This window comes from Zonotrichia leucophrys, chromosome 1A (genome assembly GCF_028769735.1).
Source record: "Zonotrichia leucophrys gambelii isolate GWCS_2022_RI chromosome 1A, RI_Zleu_2.0, whole genome shotgun sequence".
Lineage (NCBI taxonomy): Eukaryota > Metazoa > Chordata > Aves > Passeriformes > Passerellidae > Zonotrichia > Zonotrichia leucophrys.
The window spans coordinates 39,324,061-39,347,794 of NC_088170.1; the positions used below are offsets into that span (position 1 = coordinate 39,324,061).

General features: G+C 46.9%; 2 protein-coding genes across 3 annotated transcripts; one reads left to right on the top strand and one right to left on the bottom strand.

The window, feature by feature from the left end:
* Positions 1 to 859: 859 nt before the first annotated feature.
* Positions 860 to 10,461, bottom strand: EIF3L (eukaryotic translation initiation factor 3 subunit L). Its single transcript, XM_064702428.1, has 13 exons — positions 10,361 to 10,461; positions 10,158 to 10,206; positions 9,833 to 10,043; positions 9,161 to 9,240; positions 8,846 to 8,907; positions 7,505 to 7,574; positions 6,767 to 6,840; positions 5,735 to 5,906; positions 5,320 to 5,474; positions 4,378 to 4,548; positions 2,892 to 3,389; positions 1,838 to 1,918; positions 860 to 1,098 (listed from the first exon to the last, which is right to left on the bottom strand). Exons 1-13 carry the CDS (start codon positions 10,391 to 10,393, stop codon positions 1,060 to 1,062), a joined length of 1,695 nt encoding a protein of 564 aa, XP_064558498.1. The 5' UTR covers positions 10,394 to 10,461; the 3' UTR covers positions 860 to 1,059.
* Positions 10,462 to 10,739: 278 nt separating this feature from the next.
* On the top strand, positions 10,740 to 20,204 carry ANKRD54 (ankyrin repeat domain 54). Of its 2 annotated transcripts, none has more exons than XM_064702429.1 (8): positions 10,740 to 11,019; positions 11,326 to 11,373; positions 15,618 to 15,716; positions 16,130 to 16,201; positions 16,607 to 16,654; positions 16,769 to 16,893; positions 17,706 to 17,813; positions 18,480 to 20,204. In XM_064702429.1, the coding sequence occupies exons 1-8, from the start codon at positions 10,764 to 10,766 to the stop codon at positions 18,552 to 18,554; spliced, it is 831 nt and encodes a 276-aa protein (XP_064558499.1). In that variant the 5' UTR covers positions 10,740 to 10,763; the 3' UTR covers positions 18,555 to 20,204. The 2 variants fall into 2 exon arrangements, with proteins under 2 accessions (XP_064558499.1, XP_064558500.1); XM_064702430.1 differs by having other exon boundaries at positions 10,880 to 11,019; positions 15,623 to 15,716.
* The last annotated feature ends 3,530 nt before the right edge of the window (positions 20,205 to 23,734 follow it).

Below are 23,734 nucleotides of genomic sequence, written 5' to 3' on the forward strand. Positions count from 1 at the left end.
AGGACACCTCTCTGGAAAGGAATGAGAGAGAGAGAGGTACAAAGAGGCAGATGGTGTATCTGAAACACACTTTGTGTAGCTTTCTATTACACATGCAGGATTTCCTCTTGCACCTGTTTCTACCACTCAAACACCAAACTATTTAAAGATGGCAAAAGGAGAGAGGCTGGGGAGGGATGTGATTCATTCTTTGCATTCTCTTCCCCAATACTTGCAGGTCCTTGATTCCCTTTTACGTGACTTGTTTTCAACTTTTTTCCCCATTTTTCAAGGCACTACAAATTTGCAGCTGGAGAGCAGGGAAAAATTGCATTTAAAGGGTTTTAATAAATTAAAGGCCCTTAGGGAGTTTTCCAGAGAAACTGAACTCAATTAAATTACACATCCTCCAGCAAGGACATTTCATCAGATGGCTAGTTAATACGGGTTTAATGTTTACACAAATTCTCCCCTCCCCTTTAAAAACATGACAATTCACTTTGGAGCATTTCTACTCCATAGCAACTAAAATAAAATAGAGGGGAGGAAAGGCCAAAAAGTAATAACCTTCTAAGAATGTAACTACAACTCAAGTCTATTCACTGTATGGGGTGAAAGCTAAAGGAACAGCATTAGCTTACATCTCTTTCCAAAATCCTGTGAAGACACTGTAGAACAGCTCATTTTTTCCTGTCAATCAGTTCTGCAGCCTTTCCCATTTGCTGGGCAGGGTGAATGTACAGAGCACCTAAACAGATCTGCTCCCTGTTGTTACCTGCAACATGGACCAACAAGAGCACCAAGCCAAGAGCAGCTGCCCATGTCTCTAGATGCAGTTATATTCTTATACAGAGGAAAAATAAATGAGTACAAATGCTCATCAGGAAAATTCCACTAATTTATTAGATGCCTTGTCCTTTGTAGGATAGTTTCAGCCAAACAAGTCTGCATATTTAAATACAAAATACCTTCTGAGCCACAGGAGATTCCAGAAATGCCAGAACTCTGAGCTCCCCTCCCTCAACACAGAGAATAATCTCTCCCACCCACTTCTCTGCCCAGGCCTGCAGTGCATCCACATTAGGGTCTCTGGCCCATCTTCTTCAATGTTCGGTTCAGCTGGAATTAGAGAAAGCAAAGGTCAGAAAAATACACAGTGATTGATACACACTGCTGCTCCCCTCAGCAGGCCTTATCCAAGGCCTCTTAACTCCTTCCTCTCCAACTCTCTGACAAGAGAGCTCTCGAGCTCTCACAGTGTGTCAAGCAAAAGGGGAATGAGTAGAACTCTCTCCTTTCCAAGCTAGCAGAGAAAGACGTGGGGAGAAGAGAGGATGCAAACTTGTAGCAGCAGCATCACAACCCTCTATTAAGCCCCCAAATCTCAGAATTTAGCCCTCTAAGTTTCCAGTGCAGAACAACCTCCCCTGGGAGAGAGTGGAGACAGAATGTCACCTCTTGGCCAAGCTCAATGCTGAAGGCATCTATGCTCCAGAAATCTCTGAGGCCATTTTCTAGAGCTATAGTTATGAAGTTAGAGATATGATTTTGGTTGTGTTACTAACATGGACACAATTATCTAGAGACAATGGAATCAGCATTCCTGAATAGTAAAACTCTCCTCCTTTTCCTCTGTGGCTCAACTGAGTACTTCTCACAAAAACATACCATTCCTCAAAGGCCAGCAGCTGCTGCTTGGAACACCTGCCTTTGCCTAGTGCCTCGCAGAGCCAGGACTAAGTCCAGCATGGAATTACACAGCTGTCTCACACAAGTGTGGACCCTCGAGGGCCTGCACAGCCCAGTGACTGCCCCATGTTTCCTACAGAGCCACACAGCTCTCCTGCCCAGGCCTCACCTCCTCAAACTTGTGGATCTGGCGGATGAAGAAGTCCCCGTAGCGTCGGGCGACCTTTGTGTCTGCAATATGGATCATGTCCTGGGAAGAGAACAGGATGAGATTAGGAAAAGGACCATGCTACCAGCAGGGAGACAGCAAGAACTGCCAAACTTAAAGATCAACCTAAGGGGCTTCATCCCAGCCATGGTTCAGCACCACACATACCTGACCTGTGCTAGTCCCACAGCACCCATCCAGCTCTCCTTGGGCTGCCTTCCCTCATACCTTTGTCTGGGATGGGTCCCCCATTCACGTTGTACTTGCTTCCCACATTCTTACACACTGGTTTTGTCTTCCTTGCAGCAGTTTGACAGTTCGAACCCCAGTTCATGCTTCCCTCTTTTCAGTCATGCTATATGCCATGACAGCTGGGCTGAGACATGGCATGAGACCTTGCAAGAAGAGGTCTGCTACAAGGACCAAGAACACAGAGTAACCTGATCTCCTTCCTAGCAAGAAACCTAATGGTTACTGCTGTCTTCTTTGACTACAGTTCTACAAGACTCCTTGCTATGCTTCCGGCTGCTGGAGCTCCAGGGCAGATGGTGACAGCTCCACACTTTGTGTTTAGATTCCTCTTAGAGCAGCCACAACTAAATGCTGTTCCAGTGCAAAGCAGACCTGAACATGACCAAGCAACATCTCTGCTTTGTCAAACAAAGGAGAGATGTGGTGGACACCAGAAGGACAATCCCACCGGACACACAAATAGCAGCACTATCTGTCACTCAATTATCACCTCCCAGAACACTGACAAGCAGCTCCCTGTGTCCTGGGCAAGTGTTTGTTTTCTAGGTATGTTGACTGACAAAGCTGCCTGTGATATTCCATCACCCTTCTTCCACTGACACTCTTTTCATGCGGGGCTAGAACTTCATCATGGGCAGGCAAGCTCTATAAATGGCAAAGGAAGAAGGAATGTCTCCCACAGAATGGAACAAAACTAGGTGCTGCCAATTCCAAAATTTCCTGGGTGAAAGAATTTTGCAGGCAGTAGGTGGCAGATACCAACCTTGTCAATATAGAAATCAACCTCAGAGGCAGACTGGAACTCTCCATCCAGGGCAGATATGCCACTGGTCCATACCAGGTTCTTCATCTTGTGCTTGAAGACAAGCAGCTGGATGCGGAACTCCTGCTCTGTGAGGTCTAAGAAGCCGGCCAGCTTCGCCACAGGCATGGTGGTGTAGAGCTTGAGGAAGCTACGGATGGTTGAGAGCTGGGCCTGCTGCTGAACCTCATCAGCGAAGACCTTGAGCTGCTGCAGAAAGGGCTCCTTGTGGTAGTTGGGGTGCACGTTGTCATAATTGGGCACCACAGGGGAGAGGAACTTGGGGCAAGCGTAACTGAAGAGCTCCTCGTAGACCTGGGCGTCGCCCTTCTGCATGCGCAGCATCTTGTCCCCGTACTTCTCGCGCAGCTGCAGGTGGATGCTCTCGTCGATGCGCATGGGGTACATGGTGAGCGCGATGGCCAGCAGCGCGTGCATCTGCTCGTTCTGCTTGTTGATCTGACACACACAGGAGAGACACCCCGTCAGCACCACCTCAGGCTTTAGGGTGCCCAAGGGAGCTGGCAGCTGCACTTTGCAGAGGAAGATCCTTTACACAAAGCACTGATGGTCCTAATGCTCAAGGGGGACAGCACAAAGAGGCAGTGCCTCTGGGCAAAGCAAATGGATGAATCACACACCAAGGCTCTCAGAAATAAAAGAGAGGGAGGGCAAGAGGAAGGTGCAGAATAAATGCATCCAGAGCCACGCAGAACCCAGAGGGCCAGAAACACATTTGACTGTTTTGGTTCAAGAACATGCAGAGAAGGGAAGGCAGATAATCTTTTGGCAAGGGACACTTGTCAGGGAGGTCAGTGAAGAAAAGACTGAGAAAGAAGATTTATATGAGTGTGGGATGAAATGGACAGCTGTGTGGCTGAAACAGACATAATCAACTTTTTGAAGTGTCATGGAATTAAGACTGTAAGGATTTGGCTAAATAAAGAGTGAGGAATTAATCATAAGGATAAAAAGGAGACAGCAGGTAAAACAGGCACCAAAATCAGGAGGTAAGATAGCTTAGGTAAAAAGAGAAAGGAGCTTTGCTACAGCCAAATCTTTATGACTATCAGATAATGGAAATTCATCTGACAATGGCAGCAACCTGAAGTGCAGCACTGGACTAGAAACACAACTAAGTCTGAAGAAGGAAGCATCGACAAGAGTATCATCAGCAGCTCATACTCATTAACAACCCTGCCTAGAGCTAGAGTGCAGATGGACCTGGGACAACAGTATAGGAAACACCCAAAGTAAGTAACATAGCTAAGAGAAAATATTGTCACCCATGGCAAAGGAGTTCAGAGGATCCCCAGTCATCATCACCAGCAAAGTCCAGGATAATAAAGCTGAACTGTTAGACACAAGCTACCAGGTGATAGAGGAGGGATGGGAAAGAAGACAGTGGTTTTTTCTCTGGGGAAGTGTAGTCTATTTTATCTCTTACCATCTCATACTTGTAGGTTGTCCTCTGAAACATGCTCTTTGTCCTCTGGATGTAAAGGAGGATGTTGGCAAAGACACGGATGGCATCCTGGTAACGACGCATCATGAGGTAAGCGAAGCCCACATAGTAATAGGTGGTCACCTGGCACTCAGGCACCCGGGAGTACATGCTCTGAGAAGGAAGAAGTAACATGCTATGTTAGGGGAAGCAATCCACACTGCTTGTTAGCCACAATTCAGCCACCTCTGCTTTCAATCCCATCCCAAATACAGAAAAGAAAGGGTTAATTCAGTATACTTCACCTCCCACCCATCCCTGCAGCAGTTTCCTCACTGTTTTATTAGATCATCCAATTTCCTATGTTTTCCAGTTTCAGCTTCCTGCAAGGAGAGGACTCTTGCTTTGTGCCTAACATTGCTCTGCTCAGTTCCCTTTCCCCCTGTTTCACTCCACATCCTGTGCCAGACAGCACATATACAGATCTCTGCCAAGCCTTGGCCCAAACCCATTGCAGCTGAACTTTTCTTAGCCACAAGCAGCATTCAATTCTAAGGCAAAAACAGCCCAGGTGGGAGCAGGCACAGTGAGAACAGAAGTCAAAAATACAAGAAAGAGTCACTGGCAAAAGAATGGTGTGTTCAGGTAGTTACCACTACACTACCACTTGTAGTTCCAGCAGTATTCTCTGTAGCAACACTGCATTGCACAACACAGCAAACCTCCTAAAAAACTGGGCAATTGTGCTGCAAGAGCATCAGGCATTATCATATGGCTTGATTTAATGCCAAAGCTCTAGCTCTGCCCAGCCACAAACTCCTGACAACTACAGCAGATACGAAAAGTTCCTCGGCTGGAAGATTCAGTACAGCAATTTTTCACCAGCATGCTTCAACAGAGGCATTTGGAAGACTGTAAAAGAAGAGTTAAAATATGTAGTATTACCTTCTTGTTGAGCTCAATGTTCTCCAGCACCTTGATGGCTTGGTAGTAATCTCCCAGCAGAGAGTGCAGACGCAGCAGCCCAACCAGGCTGAAGTAGCCCAGCATCTTGTACAGGGAGTGGCGCCCATATTCACCAGCCACACTTTCAGGGTCACCTAGGGGAAAAAAGGAACCACAATGCCATCCTCCAAGGAAGCAAACTTCCCTTTCAGTATTTTCTGCTCAAAACAAAGGGAGCAAGGCCTGAAATGTAATCACTGGTACTTCACACCTAAGGCCAAGAGAACCAGTTCCCAGCCAATCCATCCACTGATTATGGGTTTGATCCAGCTCCCAAACAAAGTAAAGCAGCTTGGGTCAAATCAAAGCAAGGCAGCACAGACACCAGTGCTGCTTGGCACCTCCCAAAGCTCACCTCCACTTGTATAGACCTCCAGCTGTCGGTTGATGTTGGATTTGTCAACCAGAGAGTGCAGCACATTAAGGACACTGTGGACATTCCAGATCTTGGGGTTGGAACGAAGGAAATCAATTTCCTCTTCAGACTTCTTGGCTGTTTTACAGCGGTACTGGCTGAAAGACTGGAACTACAGGAAAAAGCAGAGATTCAGTGATGAGCAGCTTGTCTAGAGATGCTCAGGTAAGTGCACTAAGCTTACAATTTGCACAACACAAATGCATTACAAGAAACTACAAGTTGCATGGAAAAAAAAAGTTTCACATGAGATCACATGGAAATCAAAATGGCACATTATATCACCTTTAAAGCACCTAAAAGAATTATACAGCACAGAGGGTAAAGGCCAGGAGACAGACTGAAGCAGAAAAGGATCTCCTAAACAATTAGGAAAGGCAACTAAACACAAATTTTCTGTCTAGTAGAAAGAAGAATGACCAAGTTATAAGATGCGTTTGCATACACGCATCTTTTCCCCTTATATGCACACGTTCTTTTTGTTCTCAAGATTGACCAGACAACACTTGAGGAATTCCAGGCAGCTCTACAATAAAAAGTTACAGAGAAGGGAATATATTCTCTAAAGAGAAAAACCAATAGCATTTGAGATCTGTACTGCTGCACTCAGAACAGTAAGTGGAAAAATATTTCTTAATGTCAAGATCTCAGACAGTTACTCCAAATCAGGTCATCAATCTCTCAGTGCACACATAAAGGCCCTACTGACTAAGAAAGACAGAAATTTTGTTCTGAAAGAGAAATAGGCCCAAAAGTTCAGGACTCCCCAAAGAGCACCCTGTAACTTAAAAATCTGTACATTTACAACTACTTCATCCACCTGGTAACAAAAGAGTAACAGTGATTACCAAAGATTTTCAACCTGCAATGGTACCCTTGCTATGGAAATCACAGCAAAGGAAGGGAAGGAAAACTTCTACAACTAACAAAGGCAAGGCCACCTCAAAATAGCCCAGTGTTATAATCACATACCTGGTATATGAACTCATCTATGATATCCCACAGCCACTGGTTGGGCAGTTCCAGAGGAGCAGGGCCATCAGCATCTGCAGGAGAACAGATGAGAGGGTTAATACCATTTAAATTAAAGAACACAGAATTTCCCTGAAATGGGAGATGGAGCAGCAGATGAATGAAGCTTTCAGCAGGGCTGAGATGCAGCTTTGACTACCTCAACTGCCTTCACTTTCAAAAACTATGAACATGCACAGGGTTAATCTCTGGAGTGTGACTGCTCAGCAGCATCAGCTCTCAGAAACTGCACAGAGACTGCAGGGGTTTGTCCTAACTGATCCATTCTCCACATGAGGCTTGGCAGGGAGTCACAAACATTAACATTTGCTCCAAGGGGAGTGAACAACACTTAAAAGTCATGAAACACTGCAGGTTTTCTTTAGCTTACTGTTTCATTTTACTTTTTAATAAAGATAGGTGAAGCAGTTCTCAGCAAGACAGAAAGCTAAGTAAGTTTTATTCTTTACAGTATTTCAGAAAGCACTGTAAACTATTTCTGCTTTTTGTGATTTTAAATCCATGGATGTAAATTGCTCTTCATTCAACAAACGTGCAGAGAGTTTACAGACTACCTTTCCCTCTATTATTTATAAACAAACACGTTGCAGTTCTTCTGACCCTTTCTTCAGCTCTTCCCTCTCCAGCTGATCATTCTCTCCAAAACCCACAAATCAGAAATTAATTGCAGCAACTCACTGAGGATGTAGTTGAAGAGATTGCAGTAATTGTAATAGGACTCAAATCTCTGCTCCAGTGTGGGCCCCCCCTGCAAAGAGAAGTCAGCAGAGTCTGCCTCAAATCAAGCAGGGCAGGAGGGAGTTCATGGGCAACAGCATAAGAAGGACAGTCACACTAGTAGAGGATCTAGTTCAGGAGTGCTAGAGGCAGTATTCAACCAGCACACCCACCAACATCACCCAGAAAACCAGAAATTGTAGCACTGTTGTCCCACAAAACAGGGATGACTTTTCCTATGCTGACAGCTTCCCCCAGGATGTCAAACGTCCTGTGAATATTCTGCATTTAACCTTCCCTGTTCCCCTCTGCTGTTCAGATTCAAGAACTTCCCATTACCTTCATCAGCTTTCCTTCCTTCTGTGCTCATGAGAATTCCTAATAGATCAACAATTCTGTTTCTGGACATCATTTCTAAACACTTGACCTACTGGCTCTTGTTTCAGCTGGAGACACTGAGTCTGAGAACCACGAACAGCACAGCCTGACAAACCAGTTTCTCCTGCTGAAGCCTGGCTTGGGCTAACACAGCAGCCTTTTAACAGTGCCCATTTCTCCACCCTCTGGTCCACAGTAAAACTGCAGGTATTACTTATTCTCCCATTAAGTCATGCATCTGTTAAGATTTTTTTCTTTAAGAACCAAATACTATGACTTTCTCACTGATTAAAGAGGCTTTAAAAAAGGCAGTTTGTTTTGCTTCACAGAGCATTATTCCTTTCATTTCCTTCTTCTCCATCCTTTATGGTATCCACATTTCCCTTTTCACAAGGCACTCTGATTCCATGTGAGGTTTTTCACGACAAATAATGCACCTTCCTCTTGTGACACCCCTTCTCACTGCCTGCTCATTTGAAGAGGAGCCACAAAGAACCACACATAAGCATTAAAAAGGAAAATTCAGTTACCTTCCAACACCTCCTTCTTCCCTTACTCACTAACCATCACATTTGCTGTTAGCAACAAAGAGCCTCCTGAACACTCAGATCCAGTCTCCTGATTCATCTGAGCTACCAGAGAAACCTGTACACTCATCACCACCAAGCTTGGAGAGCTAATGAGCCTCAAATAGACAGTCAGGTCTTTCTTGCTTTTCAGCAATCAGTAAATCCTTACTAAACAAAAGCAAAAAAATTTAAGCTTCCCTAAAATCAATGTGACTTAAAGCTCATGAACCCATCCAATTTTGCCTTGCAAAGATTAGGGGACCACTGATATTGTAGTGGCAGCAAGACTTGTCAAGTTTGCTGGCACAGAGAAGGCAGCACAAAACCCACAAGAAGACACAGGGCCAACACTCACGCTGACTTTGGCGTAGATGTGCCTGTAGTACAGCTCCTTGTATAGGATCAGGAAAACTGCATCTGGAAAAGACCACAGGGGAGGACATTAGCAAGCCACAAGGCCTGAGAGCCTCCTGCCACAACAATGAAAGGAGGCACAAAAAGACACTTTGCTCAAGTCTGACTTCTTGCCAGGCATTTGCTGAAGGAGCTGCCAGAGTGAACAAAGGTGACTGACTCAGGCAGCAACAACTCTGTGCACCTGCTAACTCAGGATCAGGAGGGATTCAGTTCCTTCTCTCTCTGAGAACCCGAGGGAAAGTGGAAGACTCACCATTTCCAACCTGAGGAGCAATGGCCTCAGCCTCTGGCCATGGAGTGTTCTTAAAAAACCTTTCTGTGAGTTTTGTCCAGCTGAAAAACAGATACACATGTGGTATGAAAAGCCATGTCTCACTCAGTATGACAGTGCTGGAGTCAGAGGTGACAACAGAGAGAGGCCTTGGACTTGGTGAAAGCTGAGGGCATGACATACCCCTGTTAGTAAGTCCAATGTTGAAGCAAATGATGAGAATCACAAACTAAGCAGCGAGACTTCAATTTATCTCCCAGGCACAAAACAGACATGTATGTTACTTCCACATTCCCTTTATGTCAAGCTGAGACAGCTACGAGTAGGAATGGAAGTAGCTGTTGGGAAGGGACACAAAAGCTACACCTGACAGCTTTCTGCAAACTGCCTGACTAACACCACTGAGAGCCCTCTCTGCAGCCTCCCTTCCTGTTAGGCCAGGGCTGACATCTCCCTTCAGACAGACCACAACTCCTGTATACTCACATTAGCCTCATGGGCTGGAAATACCTAGGAGTTTTTTTCCCACAGTAACCAAACCAAACCTGTTTCAGAGAAAGCCCAAGTTTGGAACAGCAGAGGTAGTGAGCCCTTCCTATTAACAGCATCACAGTTAAAATAGTGATTTCCATCTGCTGAAGAATAGTATTGTACCTGTTCTCATAAATGTCCTGGATCTCGTACACCTTCTGGTCAATAACATCACTGGAAACACGGCTGGCCTGGAGCTCGTACACCTTCTGGTCAATGAGATCTGACACCGTCTTGTGAAAATACTGGATGAAGTTTTTGATCACTTCGGGGATCACCTGGTAGGTCTGCTGTTCGTACTGGCGCTCGTAGGCCAGGTCCTGCTTGGGGTCCCCTGCGGAGAAGGAGGAGCAGTGAGGCAGCGGCCGCACGGCCCGGCCCGACCCGGCCCCACAGACCCGGCGGGGCGCCGGCGGGCCCGGGGCGCGCGTGGGGCCTTCACACTCACCCGTGTGCATGTCATAGTCGTTAGAGTACGCGTAGGGGTCGTAGGCAGCCTATGGGGAGAGGGCGGCAGTGAGTCCCCACGAACAGCCGGACCCGGACCCGGACCCAGACCCAGACCCGGACCCAGATCCAGATCCAGATCCAGACCCAGACCCAGACCCAGACCCAGACCCGACCCCCGCTCCCCCGGCGCCCCGGCCGCACCTCGTTGTCGTAATCCTCCCCCGGGTAGGCCATGGCGGCGGCGCGGCACGGAAAGGGCTCCGGCCGGAAACGTGGGACTGGCGCGGCGCGGGCACAAGGGCGGGGCCGGGGGGGGGGGGGAGGCGGATGAGTCTTTCTATTGGCTAAAGCAACTGCCTGTCTTCAGCCTGCTCAGCCGCCACGGGCCGGTCGTGACCTCCTTCTCTTTCTGATTGGAGAATATAACTGCCTGTCAGGCTCTCCTGCCCACAGCCTCCACTTCCCGCCCCGCCTCACTCCTATTCCCTTCCTCCCCATTGGCTGCATGCACGGGTTGTATCGCCTTTCATTGGTCGAGAGGACGCGGCCCGCCCCGTTGCTATGGCGACGCCCCGCCCCTCTCCGCGGCCCGGGCCATGACGGGATGGAGGGCGGCGGTGGGGCTGACGGGGCGCCCGGCGCGGGGCCCGAACCGGGACCGGAGTCGGAGTCAGAGCCGGGGCCGGAGTCGGAGCCACAGCCGCGCATCGCGCTGCCGCCACTGGGACCGGGCGCACCCCTCGGTTACCTGCACGTCCTGTGGCAGCGGGAGGAGCCCGCGGGCAAGATCCCGGCCCGCCGCCTGCGCAGGGCCGCCCGCCTGCACCGCCGGCTGGGGCCCACGGGCAAGGAGGCGCACGGTGAGCGGCGGAACGGCCCCTGCTGCGGCCGGCTCCGCACGGGCTGCGGGAGGGAGGCGGGCTCTGTTCGGTGCGCGGCTGGGGAAGCCCCGGCGCTGCCAGGGGAGGGTGCCCGTCAGGAGCGGGCGGCTTCGGGAGGAGACGGGGAGAACCATCCTTACCTGGAGCCTTGATCTGCTTCCCGTTCTCCGGAGCCGGTAGCAGCGGGATTTGGCCCCGCACTTGTGCTGCGGGATGGAGTGTTTCAGTAGGGAAACGTGCCTTTTTCATCTGTGCTTCCCAGTAATTGCTTTCTTTCCTCCGTAGCTCTGAAAAGGCTGCGTGAAGCTGCCAATAGCAATGATTTGGACACAGGTAAGGCTCTGTCAGCCCCGCTTGGGACCTCTTCTTGGAAGGGCAGTGTCTCTAGGGCTCTCACTTTTGGAGAGGAGGAAGTGAGTGCAGATGATTTGTGAGCAGGATGCTTTAGATGCTTCAGATCTAGAAAATGGTTTTTTAAAGCCCAGCTTTTGTTCTCTGAGCAGAGTGGGGCTGGTTATTGTGTTCCCTTTTTCACTGCGCCTGGTTCATAGTGTTAGTTTTCCATCTGCTTGGAGCTAAAGCAGGACTGCACTGTCCCAGCTGTTTTGGTATGTTCTTTTGCCCTGTTATTAGCAGCAAGAGAATAATGTTTTGATTTAGGTGGAAAAGTTACAATTAATTAAGCCATACCCTGTATAATGAGGCAGCCTGACCCAGTAGATTAGAACCAGGGCCAGAGCTGGACTGTTCTGGTTTCTGCAGAATTCCTTCGTGGTCCATAAATTCTGCTTTCCTGATGTCCAACCTCAACACTACATCTTTCTCTCTCAGGCTTTGGTAATTGAAGCATATCAGAGTTAGTTTATCAAAACTTAAAAGTTTTAGTAGTTTTTGCAATCTGTGTTCGTACAAAAATAACTTAATGACAACTTTGCTAGGTGCTGGCTAAGAATAATAAAAGAATAACACACTATTTATAATTAATAAATATTTATTGATTATGACTAAAAAATCAGCTTAAAAGGTAATTCAAACCATTAACTAAAATTACTAAAAAGTTCTGACATTTTTGACAATTCCCCCCTTTGGAAGTGATCTTAATTTTCCTTTAAGATTACTTCCACTTAAATCATTGAGTATCTAGCAAAACTTAAGCCATTAAAATAGAAAAATTTTGTTTGTGTTTTGTAATAAGATATCATAGATCATTCATTCCAAATTGGGGTATTATCTCTTTTAACAATACCTTGGTAACTTCTCTTGCTTTGTTGGTGCAAGCAGCTATCCAAAAAATATGTCAGCTAAAGCCAATAGGTATCACTATCCCCCTTGTCGAGGTAACTCAGAAAAATCTGTTTGCCTGTAAACTCCAGGACAGTGTCCTCTTTTTGTAGTCCCTCAAGGATGTCTTCTGTAGGGCCATGGATTGTGTTGCAAACATATTTTACACTTGCTGACTACACTTTAGATTCCTGGTGTTTTTACACTAATTACTTGATGTTTTAAGTTATCTGTAATAGCTTCTGCTCTCCAGTGTGTTTCTCTGTGTTTCTCTTTGGCTGCTTGTCTCATCACTGCTTGAAGTACTGTGTGTGGTATGTCATTCCATTTCTCTTTCTTTTGGCAACATAACATCAACTCTAAAATACCATTTTGGTGTAAAATACCATGAACTGGCCATTTTTCTTGATTATCTAATAGATAATCTAGCCACCAAATAATACAATATTCTACTACCTGTGTCCTAATTAAAATATTGCTTTTAAATTCTTTCTAGTGCTGCAAATTACAACCTAAAGGCAAACATTTGGGTACTCCCCTCTTCCTGGGCTCGAGAAGGAGAAGGGAAGCCCGCAGTAAATAGGGATTCCAGCAATGACTGAAACGGACACGAGAGAGCGCTCTGTGCTCACCAATACAATTCCAGTCACTGGCGCGCCAGCCGAGAGCTCCGAGCAAACGATCCTTGCTTTGACAATTTACATTCCCCAAACACTTAGTACTCACCAAATATCCTAAAATTCACATACGATGGCTTCAACACTCTTACAGCCCACGAATTTTCATACAAACTCAGTTTATACTTACGACACACTCAAATTACCACACAGTTGCGTTTTCCAGCACTAACAGATACCATAGGCTTCAATAAACACAACAATATCTGGGCAAAGCCTTTCCACAGCATGGCTCTTTGTGCAAGCAGCACTGTCTGACTAATTTGTGGGCAAAGCAGAGGGTGAAGACTCAAATCACACCTTTTGGTAGTCACTTATATAGTTTTACAAATACAGTTTTCCAGCTAGGCAGTGGGACCCAAACACAATTCCATTAATATTCACTTACAGAGTACTTTTAGTAGGAAATAGCCAATTATATCATCACTTTCTTAACTCTTAATATGTTAGAGAGTGCAAGCTTATGATTAGGTATGCCTTTTAAAACTTTCAGTATTGTCTTAATAAAGTCCCAGGGGTTTTTGCCTTGAACTCACCTGGATCAGAGGATTGAAAAATTTCCCTGAAAAAAGTCTGTCAGTGTGCACCAAAGTCCTTGTTCTTGTAAGTCTATGGAACATCAAATGTGTTGTCTCACCTGGGTCACCAGCAAATTGTTACCAAATCCTTCAAAATTGTGGGGGTAAATAAACCCCTCTAACACTTTCTTTTTAGTGTTAGTGTGTAAGATGTTACTTTGTTGTTGGCCAGGAGGGATTTGTGTGGCTCACAAATTCTGGCCTCCACTTAGACACAGATATAAAACTTCTTCACTTATTTATACTTTTTAGCAAACAAAGAAATTAATGCTTGTTGGTATAAATTACATAATTCTCTCTTATTAATTAGTACTCTGTCCTTGTGGGTTATTGACTTCTCACTTCTCATGCTAGTTAGTCTATATTTTCAGTTGTTTTATTATCTTTTTCCTCTGGTAGGGATTTTCCAACACATACACTGAGTCTTTGTTAGTCCCTTCTTTATCTTCTGGTTTCTGCACAATCCTTGTGGTCCATAAATTCTACATTCCACATGTCCAGCCTCAACCATACATCTTTCTCTGGTTTTGTTCATTGAAGCATATCAGAATCAGTTTATCAAAAGTTATAGTTGGTAGTTTCCCCAGGCTGTGTTCCTACAAAAGTACATTATGACAGCTTTGCTAAATACTGTCTAAGAATAATTTAGGAATCACACACACTTTATAATTGCATATATAGATTATGATTAACTAAATAAATTAATTTAAAAGTTAATTAAAATCACTAAAATTATTAAAAAGTTATATAATTTCCAACAGGAAGATGAAAGAATGCAGTTTTATGGAAGTCTTGGTTTCAATTCACATTGGATTTGATAAACAGGTTCCCATGTTTACAGTCCTCTTGTCTCTTGTTTACTCTGCAACTTGAGGAAGTGTGCTATGGTTAATTTATTTTTCATCAACAAGTAAACATCTTTGCTGTTTTCTGTGGTGGTGCTGGGTGGAGAGGTTATGTCATTCCTACTTGGTTCAGGGGAAGAGTAGCTAAATCGTTCCTATATGGCTCTCACTGGGGCAGTCAGTTTCCCATTCTTTCTTCTGAAGTATCAAACATTCCATGTTAACACCACTTCCATGTTTTTAGGTGTTCCTTTCAGTTCTGTACCCCACTTGATGTAGGATGTGTACAGGAAGAGATTCCAAGGTGGCTATAATTCACTTTTCTGGGAAGCTGAGGTGAATGGTGACTTTCAGTGGCCTGAACCAGTCTCGACTGTTCTAGAATATGCTGTTTAAAGATCTCAAAATGTAGAGAACCTGTCAGCATTTTTAACAGCTATGGAATGAGCTCTATTTTACACACCAGGGTGATCTCAAAACAGCAGAAGTAGCAGTGCTTACAGATGCCCCTAACACATGTTGTGTAGGTGCTATTTTTATGCCCCTAATCTTTCCCCCCTTTACTGATCTCTTTGCTTGGCTCTTGGCAGGTCGGTGCATTCCCCTTCCTGTTCCCAAACTGTAGCCACCATTGGTTAGGAAAGGGCATAATCAGAACAGGTGTGAAGAAGTGGCTTTTCTCACTACCTGTGCTTACACTGTGAAACTTCTGACCACGGCTCCACGTTGATGTCAAAAGTTTACACAGGTGCAGAAAATGACTGTGAAAATCCACAGGGAAAGCCCATGGAGGGGTAGTAGGAAGCACAGGATGCTAATTCCAGCTTGGGAAGTGCCTGAAAGACAGCTGACTAAAGCCAAGAGTTAGCCCCATGTCCTTCCTATCCTTTTGTATTCTTGTCTAGGTATTTGCTGCTGATTGTCCTTGGAGCTTGAAAATGTGGCTAGGTGGATCTTTAGCTGTTAGAGCTGTTGGCTTATCTTTCATGGCAAAGTGTGGAAGGTGGTGAAGGCTGAATCAGAGGGTGGAGGTTCTGCTGGTTCTGCTGAGCTAGGATACTGATGGGAACTGGTTCAAGTCCAGTTGACTTAGCAGCTGGCAGCGCGTTTCTCTACCCCCAAAAGAGCAGACAGCATCACCCCTCTGATCAGGTGCCCCTCCAGCTTACCTGCTTTTTTCTCCTTGGTTCTGTCAGTGCAGCAACTCCTGGAGGATGGAGCTGACCCCTGTGCTGCGGACGACAAAGGCCGGACAGCCCTGCACTTTGCCTCCTGCAATGGCAACGATCACATTGGTGAGTGGAGGGCGAGTTCTGTCTTCCAGCCTCTCTGTGCTGGGAATTTTGAAGGGTGCTCTTTATTTTGCTTCAGCACCTGTCAGAGGTTGCTCTTTTCTGTTCCTTTTGTGTCAAAGTTGCCAACTCTGGACTCAGGATTTGGAAGGGGAGCAGTCCCAGTTCTAGGACTGTACTGGTGCAGAGGGAAGGGTGTCCTTCCTCCCAGTTCTTCACATCAGGGAGCCCAGGAGCAGTGGCACTGCATGACCTTGTGCTGGGTCCTTCTGCATTGCTGTGCAAAGCTCTGTCCCTGTCTCAGTAAGGAAGCTGATGAGCTGAACAGAAGCACCTGTAGGGCAGCCTGGTGGCTGCCACATGGACCTGTGGGGCAAAGGGAAGGGACTAATGTGTCTCTGTTTCCTTATTTCTAGTGCAACTGCTTCTGGACCATGGGGCTGACCCAAACCAGAGAGATGGGCTGGGCAATACTCCCTTACACTTGGGTAAGTGCCACACAGATGAGCTTTGCATGCAGAAAAGTGAGGTGAGAACCTCCTTACTGTTCCTTTCCTCTCCACCTTCCTCTTGCCTGTGCCTCACAGAATGCATCCCCAAATTTAAGGACCTAGGAGGGACTCTGCATTTCATTAGATTCACTCCTCACAAAGATTTAAAGTCAAAAAAAAGGTTTGAAAAAATTGATTTCCCTCCCTTTGCCAGCCCCAAGGAGTGCAAGATCTGTTCCAGATAGAGTACTCAGGCTTGAGTGGGTGGGTACCTTAGCATTTGGGCCGTTCCTCTTTCCTCTGGCAGAGAAGCCCTTTGGGAAGCAGCAAGCTCTTTGCTGGAGCAGAAATTCATTTTTGTTTGTACCTCTGAGTTGTGTGTCCTATGTTTTCCCTCCCCAGCTGCCTGCACGAACCACGTTCCTGTCATCACGATGCTGCTGCGCGGAGGTAACATTTCCTCTATAACAGTTACAGCCTGTTCCCTTCCTGCCCTGTTGAAACTCTCCAGGGACACCAAATCCTGGTGACAGACCTCACTGTCCCTGCTCGTGCATCTTGCAGGGGCCAGAGTTGATGCCTTGGATCGAGCTGGCAGAACCCCACTGCACCTGGCTAAGTCAAAGCTGAATATCCTGCAGGAAGGATTCTCCCACAGCCTGGAGGCTGTACGCCTTGAAGTGAAACAGGTAAAAGAAACAGCCCCATGTTCTGGTAATGGGGTGCAGCCCCTGGCAGCCTCCTGCTCCCTTTACTTAAATGCCTGTCTGTACGCTCTTAACTGCTGTGGGAAGAGTTTGACTTCCATTTTCAGAGACCTTCCTTTTTCCCAGCCTCTACTTTAATTTTTTCCAGGGCCTCCCTTGGCTCTGGTAAGCTAAGGATGCATTGAGTGGATTCTTGAGCTGTATGAAGCATAGTCTTTTCTTCAACCACGATGTAAGAGATGCCTTGTGGCAGGAGAGGGACGAGGTTGTAGCTGTGCTGTACACATTCTCTGTATTCCTAACGCAATCTGTCCTGCTCCAGTATGTAGAGGCATGGAATAGGAAAGCACTCCTGGGCCTGCAAATGCATGGGGTGTGGGCCTCACTTCAGGAGCCACATAGACACAAGGATTTTTATCCTCTTTGCATGAGCAGATCCTGCTGGAATTAGAAGAGCCTGCTCCTCACAGTGAGGAGAGCTGACTAGCCATAAAGAAAAGTTTGGTGCTTTCAGGGCTAGACCTTTTGCTGCTTCAGCTGGGTTTATCTCTCTTCCCTGTTCTTAACCAGGCACAAGGATCACAGCTAGTCCATCTGTGACTGGTGACTCATTGGACTCTGATGCTGCCATTAGTGCCCTGTGGTTGCTTTGCCTGGGTTTGTCTATAGGGGTCATGTACTCTGTCATGTTCTGCAGCTCAAGGCTGTGTGCTTGGCCATTTAATTTTTCCTGTAGAGACACTCCAGCCCGGTGCAGCTCTCTGATGTTTGCCTCTTATGCCCGTTTGTTTCAGATTATCCAGATGTTGCGGGAATACCTGGACCGTCTGGGGAGGCATGAGCAAAAGGAACAGCTGGATGACCTCTGCTCCAGGCTACAGATGACTAGCACAAAGGAGCAGGTAGGCAGCATTGAGCTGCTCTGACTCACCTCCTTGCACTGGGGCTCCTGCATTTGGGAGAATGCAACTGCATGAGCAGTGGGGCATTGCAGACATGGTTATTGCTCACATTGGGGCAAGTGGGCAAGTTACATGATGACTCATGGTAGTCCTTTAGGTGAAAATTCAAAATGCAGAAAGCATCACAGTGCCAAGCAGCAGGGAAGCTGAGGATCAGATGGGCTGAGGACAGTCAGTTCAAGGCCAGGATCAGCACAACTGCACAGGGTTGCAGGGCCTGGGGTTTTTTTCATACAAAAGACTGGCCCCTAGAAGCAGGCTTAGAAGAAATAGCCCTGATATCATATTTGAGTTTTGGGTAATGTAGCAACATGCTGGTATTTTAGGGACTGGCTAAATCATACAGAATGGAAATCAAGCATTACCTCTTGAAGAATGGGGAGAAACTCCTATTGCCTTAGATTAGGGCTTGTTTGATGATGAGGAAAGTAGCCCTTCTGCATGATTCTTGGCACCAAAAGCATCCTGTCCTAGTATAAGTTCAGCATGGGCATTACTGGCAATTCTAGTGCAGAGGTGGTCCCTGCTGCATGGGGGTTTCTTCTGTGGGGCTGGGTGGCTGCACAGCTGCATTCCCCTCCCTGATGGCCATCTGTATTCTGTCAGGTGGATGAGGTTACAGACCTCCTGGCCAGCTTCACGTCACTCAGCCTGCAGATGCAGAAGATGGACAACAGGTAATGGGCTGCCAAATCATCTTCCTGCAGCAGCAGGAAAAGCCTTAGAGAGAAAAGGAAGCTGAAGTTTGCTTCTCAGATCACTGACTAAACATAGCTGCCAGCAGCCATTCCTGCCCAGACTGACTCTCCAGTGGTGCTCAGACTGTTCTGTCGGTGCTGCCACAGCTGCCCCACAGGAAGGCAGCAGGCTTTGCACAACAAAGGCAACAGACAAGAGCGCTGCAGCTGTGACTTCGGGGTAAAAGAGCTGCTCTGCTTTTTACCAGAGGGGCTGGCGATGAATAGGGTACCCTTTCCAGAGATATTTTGCCTTCTCCTAAGCACATCAGCTCAATGTAGGTGGTGACCAATGCCATGTGCAGTTACCAGCTCTTACTAGTGCACTCAGCAGCTGGCCAGCATCACAGAAAAGCCTGGAACATTCCTGCTTGGAAAAGGCATCTTTTGCCCCCTCCATACTGCTCAATTGCATGAGGGAGAAAGTGAATGCCTTGAACAGCAGAAGGCTTTGTGCTGTGAGAAGAACACACATTTAATTCTGCATGCTAGAAGCTGAGCAAACATTCTGCCTTAAGAAACATGCACTGAGGCTTAATCCTCACCTTCCCCAGAGCCTGCTATCGGAGAGCAGAGAATGTATCTGGTTGCAAATGGGATACAAAGTTTTTCATGGCTAGACTAACACCTTTCACTGGACCCATTTTTTAAGTCTGCTGCAAGTTAGTGCTAAAATATTACAGTGTAACACTTCCAAAAAGTACCCAGCAAGCCGGTCAGAGCTGCCCTGTTGGCGAGAATAAGGACAGGAGAGTGACAATCTTAACGCAGTTCTAGTCAGACACCTACGTCTTGCAAAAAAGCCCCACCATAACTAACATTTCCTGCTACTGGCAGTCTCAGGCAAGAGGTCCAGTTGTGCCAGGAGGATGGAGGTGGATTTACCTCTGCCTCAGCAGCACCAAACCCATTGCTCAGCCATTCTGCATCTCTTGCTTGTCTTGGAGAACCTTAAGTGCAGTGTGAGAAACAAATTATGGTTTATGCTGGGAGCCTGAAGTGATGCAGCTATGAAGGATGCAGGGAAATGCTCCTTCTGCTCTCTCGCTTCTGCCCACTGTGGTTAGCAATGAAGATTTAGGTTGCTTTGTTGTGGAGCAGACATTCAGGAAATCTCATTGATCGGGCACCAACAGCAACAGGGTGATAGGAACATGTGAGTAGTGATGTGAATTCCCACCTGTGTACCACACCATGGTGTGCTGGCAGCCACACCTATCTCACAGCTTGGGAGTCACTGGTTTGAAAGAGGTTATTATTAAGATTCACCTTAAATACGCAACAACCACAGTTTGGAGAGTTCTTCAGAGATCCTTAGGTCAGCATGCTCTCTGATACCTGCCTCTTGTCCAGGAAGAGGCTGAGTGGACTTCTGTTCAAAGCTGAGATACCAGAAATAGGCATGTCTTTTAGATGGGTTCATCTGTGGGCTGCTGGAGAACACAGCTGCGAGCAGCAGTCCCATGGCTGGGCTGGAGCTGTCACTGTGCATATTCATTACAATGTGCTGGATGAGAAGGATGACGAGAGGGTGGGAGACAATCTGACCTTTTTGTATTTTCAACTTCAATAAAATCCTGTCATCCTTTTGTGACTCCTCGGCCAAGTTCTCTTTTTCAAAGCGACCCATTTCTCTTTCTTTGCGTCTGTTCCAGGCCCCATGCACAGCACTGGACTTGCTAAATGCTACTCTCATACCTGGTCCTCAAATCAGAAGTGACAACACAAAGTTGTTTGAGTTCAATCACCACTCTGTTTGCAGATCGAAGTACAGGGTTGCTGGCTGACCTTTTCTGATCCTGACTTCCACAGCCAAGAAATCAAAATTTAAAATCTAGGTAGTTGCTGTGAAACCATACAAACAGAGGAGAGGAATCTCAGCAGGGGTGCTTCAAGCTGCAAGATGAGATATTTTGCAGAGAGGAAAAGCAGCCTTGCCCAGTGGCAGAAGTCATGTCTTGCCCCATGCTGAATAAAATGGCTGTGCTGTGAAGAGACAGCAAGGATGAGGGGCTGGGGAGGGACATCTGGGCAGGGTAGAAAACTTCCAGTGTGGCCCCTATGTGAGGAGCAGGTGACCTTCATGCCCAGTCTTTACTGACCTTGTCTCTTCCCATCTTTACAGCCCAGCCTTGATATCCACATACACCCAGCTGCCAGCGCTTCTGCCCTCAGCAGCCTTGTTGCTGAGGAGACCATTAAGGTGCCTGAAGAGCACATGGCTAAAACGCTCTTTATCCCTGCAGTTACTTCAGTTGCTGATGTTGTCTCTAAGTAGACACCTCTTGCAAGCTTTCCTCAAACCCAGGAACACATCTAGCTGAGACTCTGAGTGAAGCTTTTAGTCTCGGCACACGTGATGTTGTCGACAGGTCTTCATGTTTTTTTCTTGCCTAGTGATGGGTTTTTTCTTAACAGCTCCTGACAGAGGGGAAAGGTGGGGGTGCTGCAGCCAGCCAGGAGCAATTGTCTTGCTGCTTCTGCCACACTGCTCCCACCATGGCAGAAGAGGCAATAAAAACCAAATGGCTATAGGAAGTTTTGCCACTGCTTTAGCAGTAACACCAGGTAAGAAAGAGAAAAGCACATCTGGTTTTCAGTGGAGAAAAAAAATGGATCACATAGGAATTGTATTCTATGAATCATCACAGTCAGTTCTGCTTTCCTGCCTCAGGGCTTGAAACTGTGGGCTGCCCTGAGCCATATCATGTGTTTGGCACTGGATGGAGAAAAGTTTTAGGTTTCTTTGCATCAGCCAGTCATACCCAGAGCCTTAACTACCCTGTCATGCTCAGCAGCTGTATCCAGAATGAGAATTTGGTGCTGGGCAGGAAAGAAGCTGTTCCAGGGAAGGAGAAAACATGGCTTCCCACTGTGCTGGGAGCAGTTGACTGGCACTGCCTGGTTTTCTTTCTGCTTCTGGCGTAGAGGCTTCAGCTTCTCCCAGCAGCTTTTCTCTGTCTGTGCACCCTGTGCCACAGATTTGCCTGCACAACCCGTGAGGCTGGTGGCAATTCTCTGTGTCTCCCAGAGATGTCTGCTGCAGTAATGGAGAATAGAAACAACAGCAGAGGTTTCGCTCTGCTATTTTTTTGCCATTAGAATCAGTCCAAACTCCTCATTTTCTTTGTGCTACACCATCAAATGCATCCCCCAGATCCCTTCCTGGGCAATGATTAGTCCCCATCTCAGGGCCATGATATCAATTGGGGCTTTAGGCTTTGGTTCCCCCTCACCACTACCTGACCTCCAAATACATACATTCTATCTCCTCTCCTGATTCAGAGCATGGGATCTGCAGAATTCCCAGCCATTGAACCCAGCAACAACTTCCCTGGCTCTAAGGCTGCTGCTGTACTGTAAGATGCAGCCAAAACCAGCCAGACTGAGGATCTGCCTCGAGCAAGCAAACAGCTGAGGACCTGCTTGTGTCTCACAGAGGAGCCATAGCAGAAGCAGCAGCTCTGACAAGGCTCCCAGCAAAGCTGCATGGACGTTACTAAGCAAATGACCTTTCTCTGGAGCAGTCACTTCACCCACACAATCGAGTGCAAAGCACACACTGCAATGTCTGTGAACATCAAGAATTTGTTCAGCTCTTCAGCAGCCAAAATAATTAATCTCCAACAGCTAAACTCATTTACTTTCTCCCCCTTTGCCTTTCTAGCAGACTTCAAATCCAGCACAGCAATTATCTGTGCTGCTAAGGAAGCCCCATGAAGCATCTTTGGCAAACTTCTCACCCTTTCATGCACTTCCTTTTTTCACTCTGTGAGCAAAGGTCTCTTCCATCACAGAAAAAGATAGTTACAAAAAGATGCCTTCTTCATGCATTGTCCCTGGCCAGCCTGGGGAGCAGCCCTGAGCAGGCCAGGGCTCATGGGGTGACTAGGAGGAGGAATCAGCAAGTTTTGATTAGGAAGATAATAAAGGAGGTATGGCAAACAGCGTTCCTCTGGGATTTTTTTATGAAATCTCTCAGAGGGGAAGAGAGCACATGGAAGAATTAAAATAATCACCTGGCAACTTGCTAGTGCTGGTCATAGATTAGCAACCAGCAGCTAAACCCAAAAGCAAATAACAAGAATTTCCTTCCCAGGGCTGTCAGATTTACACACAGGGTCATAAACAGGATGAGTTTCTTGGCACTGGGTCTGACACTTCCCAGTATGTCAGGCTCCTGTCACACGTGCCAGGGAGATGCCAGACACCAGAATCAGCACACAGTTAGCAAGACTAAGTTACTCCACAGAGAAGAGCTGATGCTTACCACTAGATGCAAAACCCTGACCTGCTCACACTCTCCCATTTCATCTACCCTGTTCCAGATCTTGGAACAGCTGCACTCTACTGATGTGGCAAAACCAGTCCCTGCAGGGTTAAAGACAAGCTTGTCAGCCTGAATGATGAAAAGTAGGATAGAAAATAAGAGAAAAGAGTAATTAATTAAGGCAGGAAGCTGGGAGCAGAGACTGCAGAATGCCAATCAGTCTGGAGGGAAGGCTGCGTGGAAAGCAGCAATCAAACTCCTTCAGTTTTAATTAAACCCGTCTCTCTATCAAGGATGTGACATCTTTGTTTAACCTCTGCTTTAGAGCTGAGAAGCCAGTTGGAGCACGTAAACTGGTACTGGATAGACAGGAATTCCCTTCTGGCTCCAGAGCCTTCCCAACCCAGGCTCAGCACTTGCCCTTCCTGCTCATGTGCTCCCCAAAATTGGGGCTTAGCATCAAGCAGAACATAGTGAAGGGGCCCAGGGCTTGCAGCCACTTGTCATGCTAAATGCACCTTCTCCCCAAGATCTTCCCTGTCCTCTCTGTCCTGTTTCATTTAGGCTTCACCTCAATGTGCAGCAGTCAGTCTTGATCTGATCTGCCCCATTTGCAATCTGGGACCAGGAGGAACAGGATCAGGGGTGAGCAACAGCCCAGCTGCTTCTAGGCAAGAACAGGCAGTGTCCAGCTGTGCCACATCATTGCTCCTGACTGCTGTTCCCTTCTCCCTCCAACACTTTGGGCTGTGGAGTGATCTTCACCTAAAGAAATGATGAAACCATGTGGGCTGGCCACCAGCCACGACACAATGTGCAGAGGGTGGCTGCAGAACTCACTGTTCCCAGAAAGG